This window comes from Opisthorchis viverrini, assembly GCF_000715545.1.
Source record: "Opisthorchis viverrini unplaced genomic scaffold opera_v5_25, whole genome shotgun sequence".
In the NCBI taxonomy this organism is placed as follows: Eukaryota; Metazoa; Platyhelminthes; class Trematoda; order Opisthorchiida; family Opisthorchiidae; genus Opisthorchis; species Opisthorchis viverrini.
Genome location: NW_008751681.1, coordinates 205,161 through 222,394, shown reverse-complemented (window position 1 = coordinate 222,394; position 17,234 = coordinate 205,161). Strand labels below are relative to the sequence as shown.

General features: G+C 43.8%; 1 protein-coding gene across 1 annotated transcript in view; it reads left to right on the top strand.

The window, feature by feature from the left end:
• The window catches only part of T265_02130 (hypothetical protein), a gene marked incomplete at both ends in the record, with an annotated part of 55,791 nt that overhangs the window by 18,165 nt on the left and 20,392 nt on the right, over window positions 1-17,234 (top strand). The window contains one exon of the mRNA XM_009166304.1: window positions 15,272-15,345. Within this exon, the coding sequence (XP_009164568.1) occupies window positions 15,272-15,345 (74 nt within the window). The remainder of the gene's footprint in view (window positions 1-15,271; window positions 15,346-17,234) is intronic.

Below are 17,234 nucleotides of genomic sequence, written 5' to 3'. Positions count from 1 at the left end.
ACATTATTCAATACCCACTCGTTGATGTATAAACCAGAAAGTGACTTCCTTTTAGTATTCACTATTGAAAACCGGTTTTTCCAAAGCAGTCACGCATGAAAAATTAGCCTCTGATCTATCAGATGAGCACCTTGTTGGTTATGTAATTATATCACACAGTAACATGAATCCGTAAAAGCAGCAAACCTGCAAAGGTATTTTTGCATAACGTCATTCACAGAACCTATAGTCGGACAATTCGATGAAGCAAATAGCTGCATTGGGAAATTGTCTTCGCCATCAAACCGAAGCCCAGAAAAGTCTACCAGATCGACTAGCTGTGGCAAGGATTTTTGAAATTCTGGTTTTCGATTACGCCTTCCAAGGTTACAGGAAGACGTATATATTTGTAACGTACTAGTCATAAGGTTGCTGAAAACTCCTCGACAGCTCACGATCGGTTTCGCCCTTCTGGGGCTCACCAGGTAGGCACAGTCCCCGAGTTTCCGTCAACCTTATGTTCTACTGGAAACCAAACTACACGAAATTAGCGTGAGACGGTTGTGGATTCAAAGCTCCTTAGAATGCGTTCTACATATTTCAGAATTTCGTCCGACGCTGTTCTCGTTTTTCGACAGGAACACAGGGCCTTTATTAGCACACCGCCTTTGTTTGGTGGCCAGCATTTGGCCACGGCTTGCAACCACGCTGATTGGTCACGCTGATCTGACCAAGAGACACAGGTGTGAACGTCTTTATGAATGCATTATGAGAACTAAATGGTTATCCTGATACAAATACCGACCAGCTGCGACATCGTAATTGTGCATACGCGACTCCAGTTGTTGTTTCCTGTGGGTTTTGTTTGGCCTTGAACCCAACTGCTCATTGACGCCAACCTATTTATCTCGGTGTAAGTACATCCTCCAGGTGGCCTTTATTAGGTAAAAGATTTAGGATTTGATCGCTGTGGTTTCATCATTTCACTTGTGATTTCACAGAATATGGTATTGTGGTAAATTCGTGATTACCATGAGTTGTCAGCTCACTGGACAATTGTACGAAATCGATATTATTCAGGGGAACCGTAATGGAAGATGAGTGGCGTAATATTGTCCAGCTGTGAGAGCAAGGTCGCGGGTTCGTAACTCTTTGGAGTTTCACGCGCTCCTATTGATTCCCAATAAGGACTAAACAGCTGTACACTGCTTTTCCACTTTACAACGTAGATTGCCTCCACTCAGTTGAAAACCGAATTCTACTCACTCGTCAGTTCGTTTATTTGCTGCCCGGTCACTGCCAATATGGAGGTACGGCGAACACGGTTAAGTGAACATGGATTAGCTAGTTTCGAAGGCCTCTTGCCTTTTACTTCCTATATGCTGATTCTTAAACACGAACCTTACCATTTTAGCGGAATGGAGGTAACCTATACCACAGCTGGTTGCTTTGACAAAACCAACTCATTGATCACTAAATGTTGCCAAAATTCGATTGTCTGTTAATCTGTCAAATTTATTGAAAGCGTCGTGGAACGATGTATGCACAGAGACATCAATCATCGGGGCTTCCTTCGAGCAACAAGTTTCACAGAGTAGTCCTGCAGAACTAGCAGATAATGACCACTCCAGTTACTGTTCAGACAGTTCTTCAATTTTTTCTCAGGTCTGTGTTGCTTTATTAAATTTTCACAAGGGATAGGAGTTGCATCATACATGAGATTATCAACGAATTGTCTGGTAAGATGTATCAACTGTTATCAACACCGGTTGAGTGTCCTTGAACGCTTAAGCAGTCACTAACGCGACACACAGAGAGAGGAATGGATCCCCGACACAGTGCTCAAGTATCGTCACACTATTGTCTTCTATTATAGAACAAGATTGCCGATGACATATTTATACTTTCAATTCCACTGGATTATCAACGTGCATTTTCAACAGTCAGGTGACCTACATGGTGTGACAGTACAACACTGATTGTTTATTTGCACCATTCCCTTAGAAAATGTTCTCACAATTGCTGAATTTTTAATGAGTTACGTTCTCTAGGGGCTTCCATAAGGTCCTTGAGCATTTTCCCACAACAAGTTGTCTTTTAGGCAGTAAGTTCCTCGGTGGTCTAAAACTGGCTCCGTTACCCTTCTTCATAGTCATCGGGGATTGGAAAGCATCTTGAACCGTATTCCAAACTTATCGGAACTATTCGGCTTGAAATTGATGAACCGATAACGCGAATTCGAAAGCCTGAGGTGTTCAATAATTGAATGGAATTCGAGCAAATGAACAGCTTGGCTATTAGGCGTGAAAAATTTGAACTGAGATGTCAGGGGGTTTCCAACTAATCAGTCTGAAGGATAGACATCCCACCGTGAGCGTATGCATTTGCACGTGTTTACACACTCCTAATCTCACAAACCCTATACTGGTGACTCACCATAGTGATACTAGTGGTGAATTGAAGAAGGCGTTCGCCGCGGAGTCATTTATTGGAAAACACCAACTGAAAAGGTACAAACTATTGGACAAGGAAGCAAAACTCTTATATGCATCTTGTTTATAAAAACTGTGCATCCGTCTTCCCGAACGTGTCTTCCCGAACTCAAACATAAACGAATGCTACAAAGCAATTCCACAAATTCCGTAATAAATCTCACTTTTCAATAGACGCGAAGCGGATTTGTGAGAGAACCACATACTAGTCGCATGCCTCATCAGCACTATCCACCGTCACAGCGGTAGTGAACCACCGCATGGAACAATCGATCTACTCGCCTTCACAGAACGAACCTCAGAACAAACGTGACGCGGAACTCGCTGTGCAAGAACATATCACGGTTAACCAGCCACAACTACGCCTTGCAATTTCAGCCATCCTTATCCTAGTTTGGTGGCTTTCGTAGTCTGTCTCCCAGGACCCAGTGAAGAATTGTATGAAGTAACATTGAGTCTGCCTCATGTTCCACACACACCATGCAACCGATTGTAGTTTGTGCATAAGGCTAGATTTCATGCACTCAGGCAGAAAGCAGTCACGTGTTTAATTAGAGTACCCCCTCGATCGGGAAGTTTTTGTCCTAATTAGAGTTGTTGAGATGGTCACCAACCACTCAAACAGAAACTGATGCTGCACGCGTAGGAGGCCGGTTCTTATGAGCAGCTCCTCAAACGGGATAAACTGGGCAGCATAAATAGTTTGGTTGACGATGTATCATCACTTTTCTTAATACATGAGAGGAATAGAAAATAAAACGGGTTTGTCATACCCCATTACTCCATATGTGGTTAGTCGTAATGCGCTGTGTCCGAAAATCCTCGTGTATACACAGCTTGTTTCACTTGCGTCAACCCACGATGATGCACATGAACACCGACTCGCATTGGATGCTACAAAAACCACGATCATCCATGTGCAAAATGCGGGCAGAAAATGATCGGTCAACACGCACACGCGTACCACACATGATCCAACGTTATCGATCAGTCTCAGTACATGCATAGTACTGAATGTTCGCTGGTGGTTCGTAAATGAATCGATCGATAGGTCTTTTCGTAATCTGCTTTACTAACCATTGTGCGTCAGCTCCTGGGTTAACTACAGACTGATAGAAAAAATCACACGGAACTTTCGGCAAACTAGTAGCTTACCGGTGGGGAGCTTGCTTAGACAAAACAGTGACAAATCAGTACGACAACGATCAATTTCTAAATCGTCCATGTAATTTAATTGTTCTGTGATATCGGAATTGGTTTAGATATGTTAGAAGATCCAACATATTTCATTAAGATTCACAGGTGGCTAAGATGAATTCAAATGTGCCCAGGCTAGGCTTTTTAGGACGTTTTTGTTACAACTAACAGAAAAGCATTGTAAGGATCTGTCACACCATAAATTTATTGCCTGTTTGTACCGGAATCGGAGCACTGCTTGGACTGCGGTATTTTTTACTCGAAATCAGTTGTTTCTAAATGGAACCACTAAAAAGTACTACTCTGTAAAATGTATTAGGAGCTGGTATTGCGTGGTAATGACCGCCCCCCAGTTATGTTTATTGATATTTTTTATTCTACTAAAACACCTAGTTCAGTAAATTTGTCAAAACACAAATATACCGTGGTTACCTGATAGGGTGCACATGAACTCACTTTCTGTCTATCACGGAAATATCCTGATGTGTAGCTACCCAGTCAGCCACACACTTGACTGTTCAGCTCATAGTCGCTCACTGGATCACGAGACTTGTTTTTTCATACTCAAATCACGTCACATTAAGCTGACCCATCGGATAACTATCGCCTGTATCGTCTAGTCAGCGTAGCAACTACTCATGTGCTGAAGAGCCCACATACACGCAAACGGACCTACACATGGGGAAACCGAGCTCAGTCAGCACACAGACTCGCGCGCGCGCAGGGGGCAGGATGTCAACCTCTCCACAAGTCCATGGACGATTATGGTACACGTGTAGCAGTCGCACTGCGGAGAAAAACACGTTCCCGCCGTCCGGACTTTCACCAAAAAACTCTCACAGACGATAAGCTCCTTTTTTGACTTGCTCCCATTTCGCATTGTATCTATTTTTATACGTGTTGCAACCCACTGCTGTCAACCATACTAAAAACCTTTATTAGTGCATATACCTTCTGATTAGTATTATGACCATCAACAGCAGTGCACTAATAAATGATCGTGGCGTGTTGGAGCTGTGTTGGGGGTGGGTTAAAGGGCCCGGTCGATGAGTGCACGTGTTTGCTTTGTCGTCTGAGAACGGGCAGATGGCCGAGGATGACAAACGGAAGGAACCATGTGTTCTCTCACTGGGATATTCGACCTGTTTGATGAGGAGTTCTCAGCTGTACACAGCGGTTGTTTCATCAACGATTGAAAACTATTTTCCTGGAAGTTACCTGTTACTCCAGACGCGATACTACTTACATGGTTGCTGAAAACAGTTTGACGACACACATCGAGTTTCACCATTTTTAGAGGTTAGTTAAATCGGCATAATCCTTGAGTTTATGTCGCTCTTATTCCGTTCATGAACGTTGAATCGCACCTATGGTGAGCAATACTCTCAGTGAGGAGTACACCTCTTAATGAGCTGTCCTTATTGGCCTTAAAGGTATTTCCATGTATTGAATAGGATTCCAGCTGACTTCTGTACAGAAGAATATCGCCAGCCAGGAATTAGATTGAGTCTCACGTTAGCACCATTGCAACTTGAACCTCAGCATACGTCCTCATCTACGAAAAATTTGATAGGCGATTACGAAACAAAGTTTATGGGAATTTGACAAACAAGCCCACAAGATAGGCCAACTTTATCTCTGGTATTGTATCTGAAAATATACTTCCATTTCTTGAATGTCGTTTTACTTTAAACGTGGGGCGGCCTGTGTACCGCAGATTCGGTTGAAGAATGCCATAAAATAGAAGTCCATATGAACCTCACGCTAAAATTTATCCTAATTTCCTGGTTAGTAGTTCTCGGGGTCCTCTCTCAAATGCTTCCAAATCAATTAATAAGACATTCTTCTCATCTGGAAAAAAATGTTTTTATCAACTATCGCATAGCACTGTTACTCTCGCTACCTGGAATCTAATACACCTTACCGATGTTCCCACGTACACCCTGGCTGTTGTGTGTGCGAGGGAGTCTTTTCGACCTAACGATCTGTTCTCATAGCGATGGTCACCTGTCTACGCGCTCTCGTACCACATGAAAGAATGCGCGCATCGATCTGAAGGGTCTCTGCGGATGACCTCTCCTGTTTTAGAACACTTTAATGGACGAACGCCTTGGAGGGAGAAGAAAATTTTACGGCATCTCGTCTATCCATAAAAATTTTGTCCGACTCTGGCGACAAGTTACCAGTTGTCTGTTAAGAACCGACGGGAAAGAACATCTAAAAGCTACCTTGAACATGTCCCTGTGCTTCAGCCATGAACCGCGAGGGTTCGTGGGGGGTCGTCAGACACAAATTTGTCAGAATCACACAATTCGATCGAACTGCACCTTTTGTGCATGTTTTGAGCGACAATTTATTTCTAATAAAGTTATCCGTTGCCGACTCCATTCCTTTGTTGTTCGATTCCGTAGAATCACTGAAATTCGTCGCTTACGTTCGACCAGGTTGATAAAGCTTGCTTTTTCATTGTTGGGCATTCGGTTAAACAGATATGCCATGGCCCCTTAACCCAACTTCAAATTTACCAAGATAAGATCATACATGACAAATAAGCTATACATGTCCACGCAAATGTATCTGTCGCTGATTTAATAGTGCGTTAAGAATGCAGAAAAATACCCACACAGACACAAGTCTGGAAGAAATTCCGGCTTTTATGCCAAAATAAAGAAACCTGCTCCTCAAGATAAGAGTCTCAGAGGAATGTGCTGTTTCCGTCATTCTTAAGTTTTTTTTAGCAACAATAGTCTCCCAGTAAGTAACCTCCTAGTATGCAATAATAGGTTGCATCGGGGAAAAGTGTTTTACTGGCCTAAAACTTTACGTTTCAGAAGGGCTTGGTAAACGGTAGTTTTTATTTGGGCAACGTTTCGCTTTGGACACAATAGCTTTATTAGGCCAAGTGAACAGATCACCAAGTGGGCCAGGTCATAAGGCAGACGGAAAGCCAATCAGTAAGACCTCTTAATATTAGTGCACCAAATCAGTTTTTGAGTGTCAAATAATTGCTCTTGTCGGTTAGTGTGGTTGCCATAAGCTTGAATCGATGGGTTAGGGGAAGGGGTTCAACTTAGTTCCGATCGGGTTTAGTTCATTAATCTTCCACTTCACTGTGCTTCAACTGATGATTCACCGCGGTTACCGCTGGTAGATTTCGTTGGTCTTTGTGGGGTTGTGTGCTGCGACAATTTAGTTGGGAAGGGTGAGGTCAAGTGGAGTTCCTATGACGACTACTCCTCCTTCTGATGACCGCACACCAACACGTGTCAGCTCGACTGATCCAAAACCATTCTCCACACGCTTGCCAGTTCCATGCCTTCTCTTCTGTTAACACGTGGAAGCCATCAGTCTCTATGACGTCGGCCGTAGTCCTCGCCTCAAAACCTCATAATCCTTTAAATCGATTTTGTGTCCTGTGTCCAGGGCATGTTCTGCAATTGCCGAGTCTTCTAGTAACGTTCGATAGTCATCTGCGTTTCTCGGTGGGCTGTTCATTTTCCTCTTATGCTCTCGGATTCTGGTGTGGAGTCCCCTGGCCGTCTGCCCTATATGGACATTAACGCAGTCGTTACACTTGATTTTCTGATACAATCCCTAGTTCTCGTTTTCGAAAATGCTTCGTGACAATCGGTAGATTTATCGTCACCAAACTTTTTCGAAAACAATGACTACCCAATCAGATCCAAGTATTTTTCGCGTGATTGAAAATCCCTAGTTCTGTTTGCCGGGAGGCGATCCTTCAACTGCACTAGTGCAGAGCGCGGAGTGCTTTCCCCCTGGAAAGCTACTCCTATGTTGGCCTTGTTTAAAATCCTTCGAATGATCTTCGATGTCCCTGGTTTATATGGAGTAACAGTCGTCCCAAGACTTTCCCGTTTGGGTTTCGCCACCGGTACCAGCACCCTTTGTAACTGACGCCTAATCAAACTAGCTGGATATCCACTATTCCGTAGTTTTTTCATTACTTCAGTTTGGGCCGCTGTTCGATCAACTTCTTCTGTGCACTGGACCCTTACACGCTTTAACATTGATGAGGCAATACTAGCCGATCTCGACTTTGGATGGGCAGACCAGTAGTTCCAAACTACCCCAGTGTCAGTTGACTTCTCGTGTTCTCTTGTCTTTAGTTTCCCCGATGAGAAGCAACCTGTGAACAATGAATGAAAATGTCGCGACTGGCTCTTAATTTTGTTATTTCCGATCTTGCAGTTATACTTTCTTCTATTCTGCTTAAAACATTTAAGTGTGGCTAGTTTGCGAAGGCAGCAGGGTCCTAGAATGCTTAGTGGCCTGTTAATATTGTGTCAGATGCGACCGATAAGCCCCCCAAGGATATCTATCTCCTCATTTGTGTGTATTGCGCTTCAGAAGACGGTTATGCTAAGCATTCTCTCATTTCATACATGTGGGGATCAAGGTAAACCCGAGGAGGTGGAGATCAATACGGACATATTGGCGTCCATTGTCAGTGTTGCGTCTGTCAAGCGGATTACCCTCTCCAGTGATCTATCGAGAACATAAACGGAACAGTCGGTTTCGATTGTGGGAATGGGAAATGTCCACTTTCAAACCAATGATGAGAAGCTTGTACTTCATACTTTTGTGGTCAGAGCGCGATGTCCGAATCTGTTGGGTCGTACGGTCGTACGGAGTGGATCAATACCGCCAAAGTATTCGGATGTGATATTTGAAAGTATAGAAAAACTGTATGCACTCCAAGCAAACGTTTGTCAGAAAATGGCTGCTTTTAAAGCATTCATACGTCCCGAGGCATAAAGTTGGAGGTGGGCTCATGCACTCGCAAGCAGAGGGGCGGACTGCAAATAGAGAAAGTCCATCGTTCCCACGCGTACACCGGATGTATTTTGTCAGTAAGTACAAGTACACAACCAACGAATTCACCTTTCTGGAGAGATACTTGCTGGCTCATGCTATACGCAATCTTCGAGGCTTCAAAAATGAGCCTCTCTCGAGCTGACTGAAAATGATTCAGCTTTTTGAGCTTTGATGACCATCACCAACTGTTCAGGCCTTTTCAGTTTGCATAATATACTCTTTGGACTAACCCCCCTACCAGCAATATTTTAAAGAATTATTTATAATTTGATCAAAAATGTTATTGGATTCTACTCGTGTAGTAAGTCTAGGGTACAGGTTTATTCGAAACGGTTATGATAATCAAGTCGATATTGACGTTGAAGGATGATTGGTTGAACGAATTTTAACACAATGCTAAATGCATCGAAGGGGTAAATAGAGAGCGAATAAAAATAGGGACACACTTGGAATACTACTTCATTGGTAGATGGGTGAGAATAGAAAAAGCACGTGGTATTGGTAAAGTAAGGCGGAGTTACACAGTTCGGTGATGAAAGCGTATGATTGGCGAATATCAGCGCGGTGATGCTTCGTTCGGACGAGCTTTGGTGGGAGAAATAAGCACTGTACGAATAGACAAGTGAAGCCACGTGGTTACTGAAAGAACCTTGGAATCGAACAAATATTATACCTGTGTGATATTCAGCTAAGCGTATTTCCATTATACTTCTGGCCGTAAAAACAAAGGAATGTTTTATTCTCCGTTACTCTTGAATGACTACACAATAGTGGACTTAAACCAAAAAGACAAAGGAGTATGCTCTTCTGCTTGTTATCTCGGTTACAATATTCTTGAACAAAGCTTAAGATCTGATGTGAATAACCCTCAAGTCAAAACTGAGTGGAAACTCTTAGTCAACCTCACTAATCAACAGACAGGAACGTGAGACCGACACCCAGCACTGATAAAGTCGGCTAGTCATAAGAAGTCTTACAGATTGGTTCCCTGACTGTCTTAAAACCCGATCAAACTTCTCAGTACTCGGCCTGACGAAGTGTTTGTGTCAAAAGCGAAGCGTTTCCCAGCAATAAATCCACCGACTGTTTACCATACCTCTCTGAAACGATGACTACCCTATCGGTCACAAACCTTTCCTAATTGGTAAAGTGGGAACTTCCTCATCCACCGGAATATGTCCTCATTTTTTATATTACTTAAGCCAATAAATGTTTTGCTACACAAAGGAACATTATGCAGTTTGGAATGTCTCCAACAAAATGCTTTTGAGTCGACCAAACAGTCGTTAGACTGTTCATGCTTTCTGGTGACTTACATCCTGTCAAGACTCTGTTAATTCATTGTGATACATCTCCATCTTAAGTTAGTGCAGTGCTCTGTCATCAGAAATGGATGAATTCAACCGAACATTTATTTTTTTCCAGGACAGAACCACAACCAATCAGGTAAGGAGTACCAATACAGCGGGACGAAAGGAGATGATCGGTTTGAAGTATACCACATCGCCGAAGGCCGGAAACATCCGGAAGTTACTGAGGTTATCGCATTGGCGTACCTTTTAAAGCATGGTCACATTTACTACACATCCAGGTATCATCAGAATTAGATCTGAGGGTATTGTTGGTGCCGATGTACTGACTGGAGTAGAGACTACTGCTGAATACTTTCAGCATTCAAGGAGCTCATTTTCAGTGACGCGCGAAACTTCAAGTCCTCGAAAAAGGAGGCTTCTTTGAAAAGATGTGGTACTATAACGCAGTAGTAAAAGTTAATGTCCTGCATATATCCAACTGTGAGAAGCCTTCGTTAAACGCACCAATGTGTGTCAAATTTGCACTCATAATTTCGATTAAATATATTGAACAACGAAGACATCAGGATGGAAACACGCCACCGTGGTTTTAATAAACCACAGTCAGTTCACGGATATAAGATATATCAATGGATAACCGTGTGATGATGATGATGCAATGATAATGAAGTTTGGCTTATCACTCAAAAAGAGGAAGAGCAGTCTGAAGAGAAGTACGACAATCAAATACTTTCGGACTTAATAGAACGTGACTTCTATGAGCAAAATCAGCAACCATGGGAATTGTGTGAAGCATTCCGTCATGAACAGACTGTACCTTACCGCAGTGTGATGGTCTATGTGCCTCCGTGACCCAGTAAGTTGTCCGTTCGACCCTCACACAGCCTCTCACACCAGGTTGGTCACGGGTTAGATTTCTGATCAAAACATTCTCTTGATCTTCCAGGTTGGCGGATGGAACATGTGTGGGGAATCGTTCTTTAAAAAAAGTGGGTGCATTTGCATTTCCCGCCAAAAACACCGCTAACTTGCGGTCAGGCTTTTGAGCCAAATGTTTTGGTTGCTGACACTAATCGTCCTCCTGTCTAGCTGTGGGCACCCTGGCAGTATTTCAGCCCATGTACAACAATGATCCGCACGACTAACAATACTGAGCAAGGCACCGGTGTTTGAACACTGAGGTACTTTCGAGGATAGCATTCGTGAAGCGTTCCAAAAATACTGCCGACACAATCCGCCCCTTGGGTGTACTCCATCGTGACACGGGTTTGAATGACTGTTGCAAAGCACTCATGGAAACTAGTTTGGGACGCTAAATGGAATATTTCGACTGCTGATAGCTGATGGTCATTCAAAGTAAAATCGAGTTTTCTCATCCTACTACAGGCAAAATACAACAAGTGTTCATCATGTCTGGTGCACTGGAGACCCACGCTGGTAAAAAGTTTACCAGTGGAATTATCTTACACCTTCTCCATAAAATTTGCGAACAAAGCGCCCGAGATCAGCTGTTCGTGACCCATGTCGAACGGACTTGAACTGCGAGCCGTGCAGACAGTGAAAAAAAGTATCAACACAGTGTACCGGAGATTCGGAGACTAAGCTGGGGGAGGGATGGACCAAGTGGTTAGGGTACGAATTTAGTGACTGGAAGGTCCGTAGTTCGAAACCGACCTCTGCCTCTCGACTTCTCCCGTCTGGGCTTGGGCGACCTGGCAGTATCCCAGCCCTTGCGCCCCTTCCGTGTGGCGTGGCAGTTAGCCACCAATAGGGTGCTACAGCTGAACGACTACTACTACCCTGGGCTTGGCGACCTGGCAGTATCCCAGCCCTTGCGCCCCTTCCGTGTGGCGTGGCAGTTAGCCACCAATAGGGTGCTACAGCTGAACGACTACTACTACCTCTACTATAAGCTGGGTGGCATTTCGTTTGCCCGTGACATGACCCAATGTCAGCTAATGGATCACCAGCAGAACTTTCGTTCAAAATATTCAAGGATACCAAAAGTTCACTGTGCTTATCCATGAGTACCTCAATGCATTCATCCATATTTGCGAAATACAGAAGGGTCTCCATACGTATGAAAGTGATTCACTCTGTAACTGGCTGAATCATGTAAACGTTTCGGCAGCGAGCAACTGAGGAGGACCAACGAGAGGAAGCACCAACCCATACTTGTCTAGTGGTCGAACTGTGTTTAGGAATAATTATACCACTCATCCGGCTACTGTCAACTGAACTGAAGGCAACAAGCGACTGCCAGGCGGTGACGGACACAACAGGCGAACTATCCACTCCGCCAGACGCTGGTTACTTTCCGATTGAGCGAAACACCTTACTGTGTGGTCTATGCGTCTACTCAACCGTATTGTCAAAACCCGAGCATTTCGTTCGTCACCCAATCTGCACACTCCAAAGTCGTGCTAATACGCACAGGTAAGCACTCACATTTAGCGCATGTATGATTACATACAGAGGCATCTCTCTCTCCCGGTCTGTGGACACGTGACAGATAAGTTCTAACAGTGAGCTCAATCCTCCTGTCGAGTGGACACGACAATGCACTGGTGAAACTGGGTCAAGCGATCCTAAATGAACTGCGTTTCAGCCCGTTTTATAAATAAGGTCACAGACAGACTACGTGAGCCGGCATAAGTTGTACACTGACCTTGCAGCGTGTGCAAGGACAGCGTGTGGAAACCGACAGAGATCTACCGACCAAGCAATCGATAGTCCTCGCCGGACAGCACGAACAGACATGAGACAGCAGACTATTGAGTGTACCTAAGGCACAGGGGGAAACTTACCACGAAACCGTGATCTTCCAGAACAGCATGAGACATACAAGCTTGTCTACTGCAATTCTAGGGTAGATAAATAACCAAAATACAACATACTCGGGAAATAACTCAGAGGTTTCCTGGAAAATATATTGAGTGTAATGTTCGCCATATACTACTGTGTGTAGCCACTGAATGAAGTGCAGTACAGACCAATCCAGCACGAAATTACTGGTACAGATGAGCCCATGGGCAAAAAATGTAGACTTAGTAAAAGCAGATCATCTCCCATTGACTGTGAAAAATCCAACACTTGTGGAACCCAAATCCAGCGATCAAATAAGCATCGCCTCAAGCGACTGTGGTCGGTATGGAAACCGAATCTAGTTGGTAAGCATAGTCCATGTGATCCAAAAATGAGTTTGAGCATGCAACATGAGACCAGCTCGATGACGAAATAGACAAGCAAACATCATTGGAATAAGCAGATCGAGTTAGGGGATACCGGTAGAAATTTGGAACCCATGCTTGACAATTAAACTGATGATAACGTTAGTTCGTACATCCGCAGGCTCCCTATACTAGCAAAATAGTCTTGGAGTGGGCTTGATTGCGTGTCGTTCAGTAGTCGAACTCTATCGATTGTTCGCTTGGTTTCGACAATCGTGTTTGTCCGTCCACACACGTTGCGAGGTGAGTATGCCACTTTTGCTGGCTCACGTGATCTATCTGTAGCGTTATTTATAAAACGGGCCGCAAAGCAGTTCATCTGAAGTTGCCTGACTCAATTTCATCGGTGCATTGTCGTGGGAACCCGATAGGGTGATTGAGCTCTCTACAGACCGGGAAAGAGATGTCTCTGTATGCAATCACACATGTGAGTGCTTAACTCTGCGCATTAGTGCGACTTTGGAGTGTGCGGTTTGGATGACAAACTTCCGAGCGAAAGCTTCGGATTTTGGTGGTATGTTGGCGTGACCTTAATTATTCGTACTACATCGGTCGTAACGCTGACCAAACCTCATCGATCGCTTTCGGATGGACTGCACAGCACTAGACAACTGGTGCCTTATGGCGTCGCCTGATTCTGTATAACTGATCGTGTGTCATCTGTTTTCTTACTGACTGTCAACTTCACATTGTGTTTGTTGTTCCTCGTCTTCTCCCTCGGACTAGTCTCGTCTGAAACTCCTTCTTGTCTTACGGTTCAGGCCACTGACCTGTATTGTACCAAGCCTTCTCGGTGACTAAGCGGGTAGCACACAGAGATCAGCGGATTATGTATCAGTGGTTTGGTGACGTAACGACTCGCGTTCGACAATTTTCTTTGGCGGTGCAAGACTCATTTTTTTCGTTTATCTCCTTCGATGTGTGTGGTTGTCACTGCACTCTCTAAAAACTTTACCATCGCAGATTATCCAACAAGAAGTCATCGACCAGAACAATGCTTTTGTTTGTACTCCAATTTTTCCATTTTTTATAGTGTACTGCGTCAGCCAGCCAGTTAGTGAGTCAGTCAATCAATCAATCAACCAACCAACCAATCAATCAACCAATCAATCAATCAATCGATCGATCGATCGATCGATCAGTCTACAGCGTAAAAGGAATGGGGCACAAAGCAATCCCGGACTTAGTTCATTGGAAGATTTTCTGCTGGCCCACACGGTTTCGGTCATAGCAGTTGCCTTTCTTCACAACTTTTCCACATAATTGAGACCAGTCGTCTCAATGACCCCTAAATCCCGCCCCAGGTATGTTTTGTTCACTAGATCGCTTTTAGTGCAATAAATTTCAGGTGAATACGGGCGACTATTGTGAAGCAGCACCACAAATTACATCATGGTTGTAGTCAAACTTCCAGAAATTTAGGACATCGGCCCATATGAAGCTGAGAAGATGGAGCTCGAACATAAACCCGAGCATTGTGGAACGTCATTTCTGCTTATAACAAACTCTGAGTAAGCACCATGGCCTCACTGTGCATTAGCAGATGAACTCTTGAATCAAGGTCTTAACTTTTCAGTCTATTCACCAGAACAACAGTTTTAACAAAAACAGCTGATGGGATATCAAGCAAACAAACCTTATCAAAGTTAACACATCCGACATAGACATTGCCATCCGTGCCAGCCACTCCAGCTAACTTTTCCTTAGCTAACAGCGCATGTGAAACACAACACCTTCCTTCAGGTATCCGTGTTGTTCTGTGACACAAGTTTAATCTTTCTGACAGTGGCACTAACTTTTATCCTTTACTGATCTTTCATCACTTTGCACCGGGAAAATGTGGAGCCAACCGATCGGCAGTATCTTGGATACGGCTTTTCCCCTTCTCCGAATATTTCCGCCACATACAAAACCTTCCACTGGTAGCTGACTTGCATTGATAGAATGCGTAAACTTTGTGGTCAGTGGTCCAGAAATAATTCTTTCCAGATGATAGATGTTTAGCGAAGGCGCAGCCACCCATCGTTTTGGTCGTTTGTAAAAACAGGGTCTAAAATTCTTGGGTCTGTCTAAGCGGGATCCCCGTCACTTCCCCCCACGTACTAGGTCGGGTTACAGAGACTAGTTATTTCAAGGAGCTCGCTGATATTTTCACATCATATAGAACTTCACATGTACTTTTGACCTTTCCCTTAGGCATTAACAGACTACTCTCACTCTTCAGTTTGTTGGAACTAGAGGGAGTGGTTGCCATTACATTTTCGGAAACTTTTGGACCACCTGAAAAATCCACAATATGTAAGTCGCTTTTTCCAACTTCCACTCTAGTTTCCATTGTCTGGAAAGTTTCTTCTGCTTAATCTGCTGAGATAAGATCTGGTAGGGAGTAATACGGCTATCCTGCCCAGGCAGGTGATTTTCTTGCATAGATTAGCTCATCTGCAGATGTCATAGACTCAAATACTTCTTTGGTGGCTACCCACCTGGAAGTCCAAAAACTGGACTAACCTGTATTACCAATGAAAGTCATCGTTTTCAACGAAAGTTGTGAGCAGTGTGTAATGGACACGTAATTGCCATTAGAGCATTTGCAAGTGAATTGTCCCGGTTATAAATCCAAAAGTTACCTTGATACTACCTATCAGTTTATCAGTTGTATCACACACTTTTCACGTGTGAGGCGTGTGTAATAGCTGGATAGAATGTATTAGTCTGCTCAAAATTGTTTTTAGTTCCAAAGCTTGCGATCAGGTACGACAAGTATCATCCAACCACCTCAGCAAACATTCAAGGTAGAAGCTTTACTGATCAATACTACATCAATGACGAGATGAAAGTGGTCGAGGAGTAACGAAACCCTTATGTGGCATGGCGAGATATGGCCAACTTAAGCAGCGGTTCATAATTCGCTCATAAATTTCCACAGTTACATACTTACAGCACGCTTTAGAAGACATTTGTTCAGCTGAGGCACTTCTAGTTGAGAATCACCATCATACATTGATTATCGACAGTGCTGAAAGTTGACTTCGCACCAAAAAGTGAACGTTCTCTTTCGTTGGGAGTAATAGAGCTGCTCAACCACCTGCCTTCAAGCGAAAATATGACCATGAACCCTCACCCAGATCAAAATATGGCCTGATTTCTATCACATTGGGAATTACCCGAGTCAGTAACGCCTTGCGAGAGGAAACCATGGGGACGCTGGAGCATACGACCACCAGACCGATAGTTTTTGCCCGTTTTCACCTTATTTGAAATCAGTATCACAGCCAAGTTACCCCATTCCATCGACAACTTGGCTGCATTTCATATAGTCTGCATCAGTTTTCTATTGCCAGAGCTTCTTCGTCATCCTTGATAACTACATCGTGCAAGTCACCCAACCCGAGTGCTGTGTATTGCTGAGATGTCTCGTTTAGTTGCGAATGGAAGTCTAGTATTGATACCACACGCAATTGCATGCATTTTTTCATGGTTTATGTGGTAATTGAGATGAGGTGAAATTTTCCGCAGTTTCTCCAACCCAAACGATTTACGTGACTAGATTTCTGACCCACCTTTCCACAGGTCACTTTGTTGAAACCCATCTTCTGCATACCTTACCAAACCTTTGGTGATCTGATGTGGCCCGGGGTTTTACAGCTCTTCAAGTCTCTGTTTCACTTATCGGGTGTTTTTAAGCTCATTTAGCAATGAGTTGTCTGGCCGTTCTCTCAAATTGGTCTCCCTCAAGAATATGCGCAGGATTCTACCTTGGTCTGGTTGTGCGCATCTACAATGAGCGAAATCACCCGGAAGAGGATCATCCGAAAAGAGGCCGTCCCCTCAAAGGGACCACAGAGGGATTCGACACCAACCACGATTCGTTACGTAATGCCATTCCCCTCAGAAAGATGGGTCTGCTTTAGCGTGATCTGAGGCCGCCTTTTCTACTAGTTTCCTGCGTTCTGGGAATTGGGTCATATGTAAAACTCGGACCTGTTTCTGATATGCTAGTTTAAATCAGTCGATTTCTACTGCAATGACAAGCGGTAAATTAAGCCCGCTTGATCCTTACTATAAATTGGCCATCAAGTTCATCCATGTTCATCTCCATGGCAGAACTCCGGTTGCTTTCTGAAGCCATCTGAGATGCAGTAGTAATAAGCTCTAGCGGAAGTGTTGCAGTGGCAAGTTTGCAAACT